This window comes from Sycon ciliatum, chromosome 1, assembly GCF_964019385.1.
Source record: "Sycon ciliatum chromosome 1, ocSycCili1.1, whole genome shotgun sequence".
Taxonomy (NCBI): domain Eukaryota; kingdom Metazoa; phylum Porifera; class Calcarea; order Leucosolenida; family Sycettidae; genus Sycon; species Sycon ciliatum.
In genome coordinates this window covers 80,703,108-80,719,089 of record NC_088643.1, presented here as the reverse complement: position 1 = coordinate 80,719,089, position 15,982 = coordinate 80,703,108, and the positions used below count along the sequence as shown (strand labels likewise).

The 15,982-nt window shown below is 46.8% G+C and overlaps 3 protein-coding genes across 4 annotated transcripts; all 3 read left to right on the top strand.

Annotated features, from left to right (window-relative positions):
• The first annotated feature begins 214 nt into the window (after positions 1-214).
• Positions 215-1,871, top strand: LOC135805788 (ubiquitin-like modifier-activating enzyme 5). The gene has a single exon (XM_065319887.1). The coding sequence runs from the start codon at positions 350-352 to the stop codon at positions 1,460-1,462; it is 1,113 nt and encodes a 370-aa protein (XP_065175959.1). The 5' UTR covers positions 215-349; the 3' UTR covers positions 1,463-1,871.
• A 678-nt stretch (positions 1,872-2,549) lies between these two features.
• On the top strand, positions 2,550-5,657 carry LOC135805786 (zinc finger CCCH domain-containing protein 14-like). The gene has a single exon (XM_065319885.1). It carries the CDS (start codon positions 2,777-2,779, stop codon positions 4,745-4,747), a length of 1,971 nt encoding a protein of 656 aa, XP_065175957.1. The 5' UTR covers positions 2,550-2,776; the 3' UTR covers positions 4,748-5,657.
• Positions 5,658-6,195: 538 nt separating this feature from the next.
• On the top strand, positions 6,196-15,541 carry LOC135805785 (uncharacterized). Of its 2 annotated transcripts, XM_065319884.1 has the most exons (5): positions 6,196-6,512; positions 7,710-7,772; positions 8,527-8,570; positions 13,868-13,888; positions 14,820-15,541. In XM_065319884.1, the coding sequence occupies exons 1-5, from the start codon at positions 6,390-6,392 to the stop codon at positions 14,866-14,868; spliced, it is 300 nt and encodes a 99-aa protein (XP_065175956.1). In that variant the 5' UTR covers positions 6,196-6,389; the 3' UTR covers positions 14,869-15,541. The 2 variants fall into 2 exon arrangements, with proteins under 2 accessions (XP_065175956.1, XP_065175955.1); XM_065319883.1 differs by lacking the exon at positions 8,527-8,570.
• Positions 15,542-15,982: the final 441 nt, after the last annotated feature.

Below are 15,982 nucleotides of genomic sequence, written 5' to 3'. Positions count from 1 at the left end.
TTTTCGAACCAACGACACGTGCACAGCAATGCAATGACGTAGTCTGGCCGCGAGCGTGACGTGACGATGACGTGAAGCTTTGTTGCGTAACTAAATTACTTACTGTACTTGTCGGCTTCGAGTTCGAAAGATTTTGTTCAAACCAGGGAGTCGTAAAATTTCGCGGGTCGAGTGCAGTAATCCTCGGATCGTGAAATGTGTGGCGTGTCGCCTCCCGGTATTTTACGACTCCATGGTTCAAACATGATTTCGATTTCTTTGTCTTGAATTTTTTGTTTTGAAGTCTGTTTCTAGTTCTGCAAGAGCGTTGTTGTGCTGTGTGTGCTGTGTCGCTTTTCTTGCAAGAGAAATGGCTACCTACAGAGCTAAGCATGCTGAGGACATGTCATCAGAAGTAGTAGACAGCAATCCGTACAGTCGTCTGATGGCTCTGAAGAGGATGGGCATTGTAGACAATTACCAAGATATCAGAAACTTCACAGTGGCGGTCGTAGGTGTTGGTGGTGTGGGTAGTGTGACGTCCGAGATGTTAACTCGATGCGGTATGGGAAAGCTTATCTTATTCGACTACGACAAAGTGGAGATGGCGAATATGAATCGACTGTTCTTCACCCCAAATCAATGTGGCCTGAGCAAAGTCGAGGCAGCAGCAGCTAGCCTGAAGCAAATCAATCCGGATGTGGACATTGAAACGCATAATTACAATATCACAACTGTCGACAATTTTGACCACTTCATGAGTCGCCTGAAAGCGGGCTCCAAGACTTCGGGACCAGTCGATCTTGTTCTGAGTTGTGTTGACAATTTTGAGGCACGCATGGCTATCAATACCGCATGCAATGAGCTTGGTCAGACATGGATCGAGTCAGGCGTCAGTGAGAATGCTGTGTCGGGCCACATACAATTGGTTCGTCCTGGTGAGACTGCATGCTTCGCCTGTGCTCCGCCGCTACTTGTTGCCGATGGCATTGACGAGAAGTCACTGAAGAGGGAAGGCGTGTGCGCTGCGTCGCTGCCCACGACCATGGGAATCGTTGCTGGCATTCTCGTGCAAAGTGTTCTGAAGCTTCTGTTGAAATTCGGTGTGGTCTCAACGTTTCTTGGTTATAGTGCACTCAAGGACTTCTTTCCCACGATGGAGTTGAAGGCCAACCCGAGCTGCAGTGACTCTAGCTGTCGGCGGCATCAAGAGCGTCATCAAAAGGAACTAGCTAGTCGGCCCAAGGAAACAGCGGCGGAGGACACGGCTGCAGAAGCAGAGATTGTTCACGAGACCAACGAGTGGGGAATTGAGGTGGTCGACGACAGCGGCGCACCGGCAGAGACGACCAGTGTCGAAGTAGCATCGGGTCTGAAATATGCGTACACCACTGATGCGAAACCCAGTGATGATGCTCCAGTTGTGGACACCGGGGACATTTCACTGGAAGAGCTGCAGAAACAGATGGCTGAAATGTCTTAGTGTTACTACATGTACTTGTGATTGGAAACAAGCATTTTATTCCACTGAGAATGGGCAGAAAACCTTTGACTTTACTTATGACAGTGTTTTGTGATGTGACTAACAACTTTGTTTTTTTAACACATACATGTAGGCTGTCCTAGGTCATCTTTGTACAGTACTTTATCGCCTGTGTAAATTTTCTTTCTGCACTATATTCATATTCCCCGGTTTATTCTCTCTAGTTTTTGCTTACAAGTAAAATTTTGTTTTCTAGTGTATCCATTTTATTTTCTGCAATACAGCTCCCTTTAATCAATTCCATTATTGCTTTACCGGCACCAGTGTCGGACAAGTTGCTAGTGCCGACCATGTAGACACGGTTCCATGCAGTCTTATTTGAATCATGTCCAATACACTGTAAAGTAAACTGCAGTGCACCTATTTCAGAATATTCCAGGACAAACTAGTTGACTTGGAAATTTCAGTTGCAGCCATATGCCTGGCTGTTTAGACCACCAAATTTCTAACTTTGACGCTTTGAGCTGATTCTAAAATGCTTTGTTGGGGGGGGGGGGGGGCATATGAACCCGCAGTATCATCAAGAGTACATAGCAGCACTGTACATGGCCATGGCACCTTCATGCTCATTCAGTTTGGCCTCCCGGAAGTGACTGTGTGTCTTTGTGTGTGGTGTGAGCGCACGTGAGTGTGTCTGTGTGTGCACATGTGTGTGTGGTGTGTGTGTGCGCGTGCGTGCGTGCACTGTAGCATGCATGTGTGTGTACTAGTATTTTGTCACTGGTGGGGGGGGGGGCTATTCGTGTCAAGTGGATTTGTAATTGTATGTTTCAACTGTCAAAAGACAAAGTACCAAGAGATGTACCTGCAGGCAAGTGTACACCCCGTGCAGGTGTGATGGCAATAAATAAGCGTTCAGCCAGCAGTACTGTGTAGGTACGACTCGCATGGCTTTGTGTAGTTACTGTAGACTGAGTGTAGTACAACACAACCACGATCACGAGTGCCAAAAAAGTTTTTTTACTGCAGACAAATAATTTTTGTATCATGTGTACGTACGTACGTACGTGTTGTTTCGAAACTCAAGAACATTAAAATAAAGTTACAGTTGGTTGTTGTTCGAAACATTATTGAGTTAGTGAAGAAGAACGCGACTGCTGTGCACCCTGACTTGTTGACTCTAGATGGAGTGTATTTCCACATTTTTGTCACGTAATATAAGTTACTCACGGCGTGTTCGGAGTCGACTAGTAGTTGAGATACCTAAATCCTTTCAAGCATTTTAGATAGAAAGCCTTTCCCTATCTTTTCGATATGGATGCGGAGAAGTTGCACCGTCTGGTGTCGAATAAGCTAAAGAGCATCAATTGTTTCATAGACGAGGAATTGCCAGAATACATCTTGACGATGGTGGAAAATGAAAAGCCACCCTCGGCTATGGTCAATGACCTTTCTCTCTTTCTGGCTGAACATTCGCAGTCATTTGTGGATTGGCTCCAACAGCAAGTGAGCAAGGAGGACGGGAAGAGAAAGAGTGTCAACGAAGCAAGAGGGTCGGGGTCGTCCTCTAAAAAGCATAAGCCGCCCACTAGCCCTGCAGCTGCAAACTCTAAGTCTAAGGCAACGCTTGCTGTCCAAGCCAAGGGTGCGTTAGTGAGGTCAGCGGCTTCGCCATCATCTGTAGGCGTTGTAACCCCATCCAGTGTTGTCAGTGTTGTGTCTAGAAAGCATGTATCAGCACAGCCGGCTAGGAGCAGTGCTGAAAAGCCTGTGGCGAAGTCCACTACTAGTACCGCAGCTGCAAGCAAACGAGGAACAGGCCCTACGTCTGCCTTGCGCCTTTTAACTAGGGCAATGGATGGTGCAAACAAAGACAGTGAGAAGGCATTATCAGAGCCCAAGGAAATACCCGCCATTAGTAAGGATGAAAGTCAGTCAAGTGGAAATGCGGTTGAGAAATCCGTGCTTACCCTGACAACCCGCAAGCATCGGCAGAAGCAGGTCATTGCTGCTGAAAAGTCTCATACAAGTCCAGCTGAGACCCACAGTGCACACGGATCAGCAAACCCTGTGCAGTTTAAGGTGACAATGAGCGGCAAGCAGCACGTAGCAAACAACAACGGGCAAGGCACAAGCCAGCATACACGTAACAGTGCCATTGTTATTGAGGATAAACCAGCAGCTAGCGTTCCCCGGAAGACACAATTCGTTGTCACTTTAAATGGCAAGAAGCAGCCTCAGCCGTCTGATCTCCCGCAACCCAGTCCCGCTGCCGCACTCGTAGTGACTGTCAACCAAGATTCCCTGAAGCAAAGTAGCAACTCCACCGGTGCTACAGGCTTGAAGTGCACAGTTCCTACCAACCAGTCTGCAGCGGCCGATATGCACCTCGCACATGCAAGTGGTAGAGGTGCTGTTAGCGCTGGCAGTAGTAGTTCTGGGAATTATGACATGGTCATCACTGTTCCTGTGTTGCGAAAACAAGCCAAGCCCCCTTCGATCTCCAGGGGCAGTGACGCGACTACTCCGTTACTTGTGCGTGCTGAAGCACAGCAGCCTGTTGTTAATGTCCAGGATTCTCCATCGGACTCGCCGTCAAACTATTCTATATCTTCATCTCGTTCGTCATCAAGCCTAGGCTCATCATACAGCAGCGACGGCAGCAGTGGAAGTAGCAGCAGCGGTAGTAGCTACACCAGTAGTGACAGTGACGGCGGAATGAGTCTTTCATTGGACTCTGATGATGATGCGGACCACGCGGGAAGTAATTCTCGTGTTCCTGCAAAGAAGTCAGCACCCATCGCTGTGAAGAAAGTGACAGCACAGACTGGCGTGAAAAGCGTAGCAAGTAGCACAAAGCCCAAGCCATCTAGTAGGCCGCTCTCTGTAGTCATTGCTCCGCAGAAAAGGCCAGCAGCGCCTACGTCCGGTGCACCGCCAGGAAAGAAATCCGTTTCGCATACTTCAGGCAAATCTGACGGCACCGGGGCATTGGTCGTGAAGTGCCGAAGTTTTCCAAACTGCCCTTACGGTCGGGCTTGCAGCTTTGTTCACCCAGACTGTCCCGCTGCAAGCCAGTGCCATGATAAATCCTGTCCCTACAACCACACAGTTGCTAATCCAAGGCCGACGGCAGCGACTTGCAAGTATGGCGTCAACTGCTCTCGGCTGGACTGCCCCTATACGCACCCAACATCCGATATGTGCCGCTTTGGGATAAATTGCACGCGTCGCACTTGTACCTTTCGGCACCCCTCTTCAAACCGCGCCTGGGTTAAAGCTTAATTGGCCTGTACCAGCTATTGTACAACTGCATGAAGTTATCATGGCATGATCTGATCCTGTATTCACCATGCTGTACTAGTCCAAGTGAAGAAATAAAGAAGATTTATTGGGTTTATATTATGATTGCATCGTCAAAGCTCAAGATTTAAAAATAGAAATCACTAAAACAATGTTCCTGCAATCCAAAGATCAACCATACTCGTACTTGTACAACTTGAATAGTTTTTTTAGCCCTGTGTTTTCCTATTATTATTTTATAGTAATGCAATTACTCAATCTACGTTTATTATGTGCACGTCTTCTTCTTCTTGCTTGTACAACATGTACAGCCATGCAGACTGTGTACTTTCTCCAAGACAATGACGTTCCAGTGCCCTTGATTACAGACAGGTCTACCTCACTGGCCAATTGACCATGATGATCTTGGTTGCTAACTACTTGTAGGCTGCTGCACCTGCTCCGGGGATACCATCCTCAGTGGATCCCTGTAGATATCTTAAGACATTGTCACAATGCTCCAGGCCTGAAGATAATATCGGTCATAGACCGGACACGCACGGTGACGAACAAGTGTGTGCAGGACACGTTCGCATTCCTCAGCCCTTGCTGCACTGTTGCTCACATGTCAGGCCATTGAGCGGATTCATCAGCCAAACTATTCTTCATCCACGCTGCGGCACAGGGATCACTTCCATACTACTCCTTGTCCGGCGGGGGATATGGCCACTGAGTCGGTGCACTTGACACTTCACTGTCCTTCTTGGCATCAGCTTTCCCCGTATACAGCCCAATGTTGGGTTTGTAAGCAGGATTGTATTGGTTACTGGTTAACCAATCAAAAAGCCTTGGTCTCCCGTTGTAACCGACGTCAAAACAGCTGAGCATAACAGCTATCATTCCAAATTTCCAGGCATCTATTCCGGCTGATGGAAATATTCTCATTGCTATGCTGTTCGATTTCAGGTCAGGAATATCTACCAAAGGGGTCGTCTACTCCCAGTGCTGCTAATCTTAGTAGAGTAGACAAGAATAAGAATTCCTCGATGTGTTGTGGGTAAAGAGCTGAAGCAACAACGAATTACTTGTGATTTAGTTGCCGGGGCCAAATTGTTTACGATAATCAAGAGTGATTCAAGACCCACAACACAGCCTACAACTAACTTGTAGTCAAGCCCTAGGCCCTGGAACAACTACATGTAAACAGAAAAGAAAGTCTGAAAGTGAAAGCAGCTGTTCTCGACAAAAATAGGTTTTGAAAATACACCAAAAACGTCATGCCCATCGTGTTACGTAATCACAGCAGTACAGATGAGAGCAGGGAGTCGTCAAATACCGGTATTTGACGACTCCCTGGATGAGAGCCACGTGAAAAAAATGCTTGGCAAAATAATTCGAATCAAAGACAAGACTTCGATGTCTGTGTTACATCATCACCCAGTACATGTACATGCACAGTCGACTGTTGTATTATAATAATTGGTTGCAAATCAGATTGCTGCAAAAGGTATTCCACGTTGGCCAGTATGGGTTGATTTTGTCGTTGTACCAGCAACTGGCCTAGTATGACATAACTACTCCTTCCACAGCCAAGCTTTCCATCGTGTTCAAGTGATTAGTTCTGTATCAATCAACTATCGTGGAGATGACTGAAGATAAGGGGTATAGTCGGGAAACCAAGGAGCGCCTCACCAACGCTGTCGAGCAGGAGATAAATGAAGTTGGCAAACTGGTGAAACATCTTTGCAAGTCTTCTGGAACCAGTGAGGTTAGCGATCTTATGGTCGAGGATTTCAACTACTTTCTGATGCTATACTGTAGTAATAGAAAAGGTGCATGTTTAACACTCATATCCTCAAGGCACAAAGTTAAGGATTGTTACTCATTACGTGTGATGAAGTACCCATACTACACAGGGATTATGTATTTTGTATTGGTACCTGAATGTAGAAAGTAGTTGGGTGGCCGGATCACCCGTTCCCAAAGCACTGCAAAGGACCGAACCAATTCTTAACGTACAGCGTTTCGGCGATATAGCAATCGTCAGGTACGAATGAAACAATCATCCTTTGCAGTGCTTTGGGAATGGGTGTGTCTACCCTACTACTTTTTACAGATGAAAGTGCAAGATGCGTCAAAATTACTCCTCACTTGGTACCTGAATACAATATCAATTCTGCTTTACAGTCCGGATCTGATGTAATAGAGATTTGGAGAGATTTGGAGAGAAAGGCCCCACTGCTGTTTAGAGTTTAGACAGCTTCGCAATATCATCACTATGGTTGTCTCGGCCACCAGGAGGAACAAATCCAGCTGTCTCCTCAGCTGCTCTCACAAGAAAATTAATAACTTGATGGTCGTCCATGACTCTTCCAAAGCACAGACCTTCTGCTAGGTAGTATCGGACGATTCCGGACCCCCTTACAGTACTGTCGGGCGCCGAAGAACGGCCAGGCTAGAATTTGACCAATGTTTAAGAACGGTGTAGGCTGGATTTTTTTAAAAGATAATAACATGATAACGGAAACCGTAATGTACACTATAATGTACACTCAGACATATAACTCTGCATAAATGTGTCATGTAAGACTGCACATCGAATAAGAACGAAACTGCTGTGTTCGCTAAAAATAAGAACGGGCTAGGCTAGAAGCCTGACCCCCAGTTCTTCGGCGCCCAACAGTACTGTTGTAGGACTATCATTCGTGGCCAGTTCCTCCTCATATGGACTGTGAAGAATGGCACCTTAGAGCTTTGCACGGGATTTCTTGGTTAGATCCAAGAAGTTGAGTGTCGAGTGCTGGCAAAGCTTGTCAAAGTAATGTGTTTGTATCTTGTCCCTTGGTGGACTGGCTTGTCTCATTGTGCATGTATCTGTGTTTTGTTGTTTGTATGTGTGTGCATGCGTGCGTGCGTGCTTGCTTGCGTGTGCCTACATGGATTGTGCTTTGCATTCCATGGAAAGGTGCTGATGCGCTGTGCACGGGAATTTGCCGGCAACGACATGGGCTTACAAGATACACACGAGGTACGGCTTTTTCTAGTGCGGTTCCTCTACCTGTTGGACGATTGGCAGCATTTTGCAAGGCGGAAAACGCCAAAACAGTGCTCCTGACTACAACTGTTTCAACACCGTGCATCCTGCGGCTTGTAACATGCTGTCAATTGCCCAACTTGTTAGTCTATGCAAGGCTCACATACTCGTACCAGTACATGTACCTGACCTGTGCTTACATTCTAAGTATATGCATGTATCGGTATTTGCCAACACGAACGCAGAGGAACTCCAAGACTGCTGGCTCCAGGAGATATTGTTTTCCAACTCGATTGTTTTCAAATCTGACTAGAGAAAGTGGCCAGTGAGACAATGTAATGGCAGTGAGTCGCACTGGCATGCTGGACCCCACTGTGACTTGACTATTGAAATGAACAGTGGGGCTGGTAGTGCTGATAGATACACTATACGCACGTGCCTTCATGTTCCTTTGAGCGGACTACGCTGGGCACAACTTTAAACAATAGCTAAGATCAAACAGGTACGCAACTTGTGATGTGTTGCTTACTGCATGCCACCGTGCATAAGCTTGTGCTGATCAAGAGGCAATAGAACGCTGTGCATGTACTAAGCACAATGTCATTGGGGGGGGGGGGGGGGGGCTGAACTATGACAGAAATTGAAGCTCCGCACTTTTGTATTTGTATCTGCGTATTTTGCCTCGCAGTTGGGGTGTGTGCATAACGGCTACATCACTGAATTACATGCACTGTATGTGTGTTTACAGAATCTGAAACAGATGTTGACGATGGTGTCGCAGATGCATGAACAGTAAGGCTTTTGTAATCTTGTCAAAAGAGGCATGGCTGACCCTTGGCAGTTATAGCATCACGAATTTGAATACAATACATATACTGTACACCTTATTAGTAAGTTATTACGGCCGATTCACAATACAACTTCTTGCGACGCGACATGCGACTTGCGACACTTGTGACGAGCTGCGGCAGCGACACACGGTTCACAATCTTTTTCATGTTTGCGACGGCCTTATGCACTAGTAGTACATGTACTATGCACGTGCACTGCACGTGCACCCAGAGTAGAAATTGTACTCCATTTGTGTATGTTGCATGTCGCAAAAGTTGAACTTTCTTCAACTTCTGCAACAGGTGCCTTGCGACTGTACGCGACAGCTTGCGACAGGCAGTTTCTTGTCGCAACTGTCGCAAATCGCGTGTCGCGTCGCAGAAAGTTGTATTGTGAATCGGCCTTTAGGGCCGATTTCCACTACGGTACCGTGAGTGCCGTGCCAACGATTTGGGTAGGTCACGTGTACCCCACGGTACGAGCTCGAAGCTGAAAGTAATTTACACCTGCGCACAGTCATTCCGTGCATTCCGTCGGCAGGCCGGATCACCATTTCTAACAATTTCTGACTTTGGTCTTGAGGAAAAATAGCGGGGAGATGACTGGAGAAAGCTTAAAAATCAACCAATCGAAAAGCCAAAAGCCAAGAAAAAACTTCGTACCACAAATAAAAAAGAAAGAAAAAACTTCCTTTCATGGAGTAGTAAAATACCTCCTACTCACTTCATTCGACCTCACGGAATACCACGGCGTGCCATTTCCACCCCCCACCCCCCCCCCCACACACACACGGCTGTTCCATGCTGGAAAGTATTGAACATGGCCGATCTTTTTGCCGAAAAGTGTCACTGTACACGTGACCACTGTATCTACGGTAACCAAAATGGCGAGTGGGTGCACTTGGTGATTTTTTGTAAGAACAAAAATGCTTTGGATGCATTTCATAAAATTATGCTGATCTTGTGCGGGATCAGCTTGTTTTTACAACTAATTATTATTACTTTGCATACAGGAATTCTATGTCCTGCTCGAAACTCGGTATATTGATTGTTGACTTGGGAAGTTCGGAGTGTGGAAGAGTCCAGTACTAGTAAATGTAACTACTCTGACTTACCTTTCCCCACCACCACCCGCCATCCTTTGGCGACGCGTTTCAATGTCCTTTCAAAGTTTCCTGCATCCTTACTGCTATTATAATAATTATTATTGTCATCAGCTTTTTTGGATTCTGACATGCAAACGGCAGACTCATTTACAGCAACTGTCAGTGTTCAACTAGCTGACTTGTCGGAGTGCTTCCGCTTTGCAGGCTGGAGCCTCATGGCGTTGTATCTTGGCAGCGTGCTGTTCAAATATTGCCAGAAGTGTACCCGGAGCCGGTCCACGTCCCTGTTCACATTGCTGATGGATGTTCTCAGGTGCTTGAAGCACTTGTGGATGGACTCACCACCTTGTTCGCCCATCAGTCCAAGGGATACACCAACTGGCTGGTGCAGTCCACGGTATGCACCTCCAGCATGTGCATTTTGGGCGTTATAGTCTTGTTCTGGTCGTGGACTGTCTTCCTTAGTGTTGCCATGAAGAGTTTAATGTTCGTAGAGAGTTGGTGCAGCTTGTCAGGAGTGATCTTATCGCACACTGCGAAGATTGCCCTACAATCTTTGTATTGCGTGAAGAGTCTGTCGTACTTGTCTCGGAGTGCTGATGCTCTATCCAGCAGGTCTTGTTGTTGTGGTGTGTACTGGATGTCAGGTGAGTTGTCAGTGTTGAAGATGTTTGTCATTGTCTGTAGAGGAGCACTGGATATTTCCTTGCGTGTGGCTGGCTGCGGTGCTTTATGAATGTGGTTTCCCACGAAAGCCCCGGAGTGATATGCTTGTCTGTCTATTCTGTGTTTTTTTTTAAGCACAGGCTCGAAAGATTCGTGGCATGGCCCCTTGCGCACTTTCATGGCTTTCAGTTCGCCATCAAGTTCCTCCATCTGTGGCAGCAGAGTGTTGATGGTGTCTTGTGCATGCAGCCAAAGTTGGTGGAGCATACCTGAAGCAGCTGATAATTGTGTGTGCTTCAAAGAATATTCTTCAGCAGCCTGAATTTGTGCCAATATCCTATGCAGCTGGCTTTGGGCAGTTTGAGCCTGCTCCAAGAGTGCAGAATGCTGTTGCTGCAAGGTATGCAGTTGTTTCTGCTGTGTTGCTACAGCTGCGTAAGACTCGCTGGACTGTACGTCAGTGCCAGAGCTAGAGAGGGCCGGTAAAAAGTCAAGGGCTTCTGCATCGCGAAGCATTGCTTCGTATATCCAAGGATAGATCCCCAGATCTAGGTGCAAGACTGGAATGCAGATCTTATCGATCGGAATCGGGACAATGGCCGGCCGGTCACATTGTGAAAATTCTTGGCTTGTGCCAAGATACTGCCAGCTTCTTGGAAGCGGGCGTTGTCTCCTGCAAGTTGCTCAAGTGTACGTCGTTGCTGTAAAGATGAGTCTGCCGTTTGCATGTCAGTTTTCGTGGCAAGGCAAAAAAGACAAGACCTAACACCACTAGCACCAGAGATGCCATACACTTTGCACATAAACTCATAGTCACCAAAGAGAAATTTAATAGTTTTACTACCCTGCCCTTCCATGTGTTCCATGTCACTTTTCCAGATGCAAGTTCTTTGATTTGTGAATGGTAAGCCTTGAGCAAGGTGTCAAGGTTACTCGCATTATCCTTGGCTTTAAAAATCAAAAAAGGCACAGTGTTATCAGTGGAATTCGGATGCACGACATTCGCGATTTGGAAACAGAATTTAAATGACTCATCTCCAAAATCACCTCCAATCTTTACCCACACCTCGTCTGCAGGGATGGCGCCATCACGCCATGTTAGTGTGCGTGCATCCTCATTAAGGTGTATGTAATGCAAAATAATTCCTTTCAGGTCAGCAAACGATGCCACTGGGCACATCTTGAGTGTACCAGATTTGTCTACCAGCAACTCCTCCCTGCACTCCAAATCAAAGGGCAGGGATGCTTTGATCTTGTCTCGCATCCGATGTTCTGACTCGATCGGTACCCCTGCCCTTTTCATGTACCGCGTCAATTTGCGCAGGCCACTCCAAGGGAGCTGTAAATCGGCCTTGATAGCCAGCCCTACATCATCCGGCAATGTTTTTGGTGCACATCCAGCTTCCTCTAGCAATTCATTTTTCTCGTCTTTGGATCTTACCTTCAAGCTGTGTGCATCTTGCGCAAAAACACTTTCAGCTGTTCCACCTGAAATGGCTTCCTTCAATTGCTTAATTGTCGCCTCGCGTTGCCGAAGAGTTTTTTTTCGGAAGCGTCAGCCGAAGACACATTAGCAACTGGAATCTTGCTCCATGTCATGTGCCGTGTGCCCTGATTTCTGTAACAGCACGCCATTGGTTGCTTTTTTGTTTATCATGCAAGAAAGAAGATCCTCAGCCACATTGCCAGAAAGTGCAGAAGATGTTGCATGCATCACTTGGTTTACCGAAGACAATTTGGAAATGCATGTGTGCCCTGTGCATGCAGTTTCGTGTGACGCAAGTTTGCCGAGCTGAACACCGTCGAGGCACTTGCTGCATTGAACTCGACGCTCAGCAAGAATAGACGAGATAAAGGAAGTAGGAGATTTTAGCTGAGCTGCCCGCAGCTTTGCTTTGCAATCATGTGACATGCACTCTACCTCAAATACATCTTGGAATAGTTCATGCATACACGACACGCACGACAGACGCTCGCAACATGGGTGCTGCACGGCTGCATTCACTTGCCGCGAACAGACACAGCAGGAAAGAGAGGGGGAGGGTGATCAAAAGACAGGTGCCTCATTCCTTGCAAAGAAGGCCGGGGAAGCAAGCTCCAGAAGTGCGTCTCGACTGCAGTGGGTGGGATTAGCCCTAGACGCCGTTGAGCATGACGTCGACGGTTTCTTGGGCCTACCACCTTTTCTCCTACCCTCAGCACCTGAGCACACTTTACAAGGGCCAGGAGTGGTACTGCCATGTGGCTGCCACAGATAGAGAGTTGGTGTTCTAAAGTCACTAGAAGAAGAGGAGGATGCCCTTCTCAAGTACGATCTGCATGAATCACAAAATGTTGCAGGATGTACGTCTGGCGTGTATGTTGTTGTGTTGATGTTGAAATAATGCAGGAGCTCATCTGCGTGATCAGCCACTTCATGTGTAGTTGTCCTTGTCTTCTTGTATTTCCGAAAGGGTGGTATAAAGAACCCACACACCCTGCACAGAGACTCTAGAACTGAATTGTGGGTTGCCATGGGGGCTGACAACGAGGGACCCTCGACGAGAATGAGTGGCCCTCGACGAAAAAAGCTCAATTGGGTTGCAGAGGTAATATGATCATGCACCAGGGAAAACTTGGAAAAGACGCTAGAAAACCTTACCTGAGCAAGAAGCTAGCTGAAAGTATCCCCAGGAATAGGCACCATGCTATGAAAAGGAAGACTAAGAAGGAAAGGTTCGTGGAGGAAAAAAGCACTTTCATCAGGAAGAAAGCTTCGAAATTTTGGACATGAAGAAGACTGCATTCAAGGAGTTTTATAAACCTGAGTTCACCTGGAAGTCAGGCTTGGTTTGTCGTATATCCATCGAAGAAGCCATGTATTCAAGGTAATTTCGATGCAATTCAATTTTGAATTTTTGAATTTTCTTGAGCAACCCAGCTGCGCCAGCCGCAAAGGCGCGGATAACGTAGCTTTTTCGGAATCTGAACAGCCGTGCAGAGGCCCCCGGCACCGGAATGTCCACGGCGCGGTACGGCAGGAGCCACGGAATGAACTCGCGCCAAAACTGCCCCCCACGTGAGCAAATCACCATGGGTACTCACGGCACGGCTCTCACGGTACGGTAGTGGAAATCGGCCCTTAGGGACCGTGCTTATCCAGTATCCACTCATATCTCTATTATCCGGACCTCCAAGTTCCGGGCACCTCGGTCTACTTGGACGGGCCTTGAAAGTGTTCTCTGCTTTTTCGAACGAACCATGAATGAATACCTCGTGGAGTAGGCAGCATGCACGGCTGCTCGCGCATGACATGCACCATCACTTTCAAGCCCTTTTTTTCGAAATTGTAGACCATGTTTTTCGGAACTGTTTCCACTTCAGTTTGAAAGTATCCTCACATTGGCATGTTGACTGATAAGAGATGTGGTTGCTGCTGCTGCTGCTGTGTGCGTGCGTGTGTGTGTGTGTGTGTGCGTGTGCGTGTATGTGTGTTTATTTTGCTCAGAGCGGACACTGTATCCAGAAGGTAAGCACACTATTGGCCCGTTACTACTTTGGTAGACTGCACTGCAGTATCACGCTACATCTTGTACCGTTGGATATAATTATGATTCAGGAGAGTGTCCATTGCTTTGTAGAGTGCCCACTTAGCCTCATGACTCTGCACGGATTGTTTTTTAGTATGACACAACGGTACTACAGGAGTCCATTGAACTGTAGAATGGTTCATGTGGTATTATGGTGCGTGCAGTACGGTAGTATGACTTGGGAGTTGTATGCCAATATCAATAAATCTAGTAAAATGCGTATCAGTCAAGTACAAGTTAGCCTTGTGCAGGTATTCCAGGTAGTCTTCCATCAGGGCGTTCTGCAAAACACGTGCACATGCCGGTACTTACACTTCGTTACTTTGATGCAGTGCGTCGGCACGTGGGAGCCTGCATTTTGTAGTAAGCGAGACTATGTTTTATGTGGTATTGTCACCATTTTTCAGCACTTAAGCTGTGTTCACAACTGGCGCGTGTACGCGTGAAACCACGCGTTTGTGCGTATTTGTGCTGGCTTTTGGGGCGTCATGCATACGGAAACGCACCGAAATGGAAATTCCAACATGTTGGAATTTTCAGCGCGTATCAGGCGCGTATCAGCGTACATGCCAGTCACTTTGACTGGCGGGGTCAAAACATTAGTACTCGAAGGTGTCGCACGCGCTAAATACGACTCGGATTGCTCTTTTTGGTGAAAGCCTGAGCGGCCGTTTGGGCACGCATGAACCGCAAGCGTACCGCGTCCACGCGCCAGTTGGGAACACAGCTTTAGACCTACAGAGCGTGTACTATGGGGGGGGGGGGTTTCCTTGTACGAAACTTGGAATCGCCGTTACAGGGTTAGCTACTGAAAGGGTTGGGGTCACAGTATGTTGGTTTCTTTCACCTCCCTTTGTGTGTGTGTGTTAGCGCACAAGGAGTTTTGAACATTACCCGGAGCACACAGTCATCAACGTGAAAAGATCACCAGGTCGGCCGAGTAACCACCACTACCATCTCCATGTCTGCTGTCAATATCCTTCAGGTATGTTCATATAGAACTACTTCGAAAGTGTTGATACTCCATCTAACTTTTATATTCATTCCCCTTCTTTGGACATATTTTTTTGGGCTGTGTATAGTACTTGAAATTTGTTTCTACTAGGCTTTTTATGCTGTACAAACTGCTTGCTGTGACCATATTGGGATCTCCATAATCTCTTGCCAAAGTTATCGCCGAGCCGTCTTCAAATCGTTTAGACGGTTGCTTGCTTTGATGTTGAATATAAGTTAGTATGTCCTGCATGCCTGAAAGGATTATGGGTAGTATTTTGATACTTATCTACTTGTCGTGTGATTTCTGTAAACCATGGCTGGTCCATGGTACTCGTATTATGACTATTGTGTGTGTGTGTGTGTGTGTGTGTGTGCACACGCATGCATGCATGCATGCATGCATGCGTGTGTTCGTGTGTATTTTGAACTATTTTCCCTTCTCCCGAGTACCATGCACTACGATTGTACACGATGGTTTGACACCTTATTGCTATCTGTTCGCACTTTTTCTCCACTAATACATACTTCATGCTATTGCTAATTGCTCATAAGACGGTCACAAATTTTGTTTTATCCAGCAGTTGTTCTTTAGCGCATTCACAATGGTAGAGGTGTTGTGTGGACTGACACAATGGTAGAGGTGTTGTGTGGACTGACACAATGGTAGAGGTGTTGTGTAGACTGACATGGGAGTAATTCCATGCAGATCTCTAGCTTTCTCCGCAAATGGGATTTGAGGAGGATGATGTGATCCTTGTTATCATGGAGCACGGGGGATGCTAACTAATCTTGTCCGGCTCCACAGAGAGTATGCGGACACCTGGGTAGCCAATCTTGTCGAAGGCTAAGCCTTCGAAATTGCTATGACATTGCCATGTAATTATCCAGTACTGGACCGTGATTGTTCGGATTCTTGTTGCTCTCGGCATAATTGAGCCGAAAGGGAGGCTTCTGTAGCTTTGTGCAGTGTTGAGAAAAATGCATTTGAAAATTGAGTTTACCATAGGGGAAGTTAATCAAATTTTCACCAGTTGTAG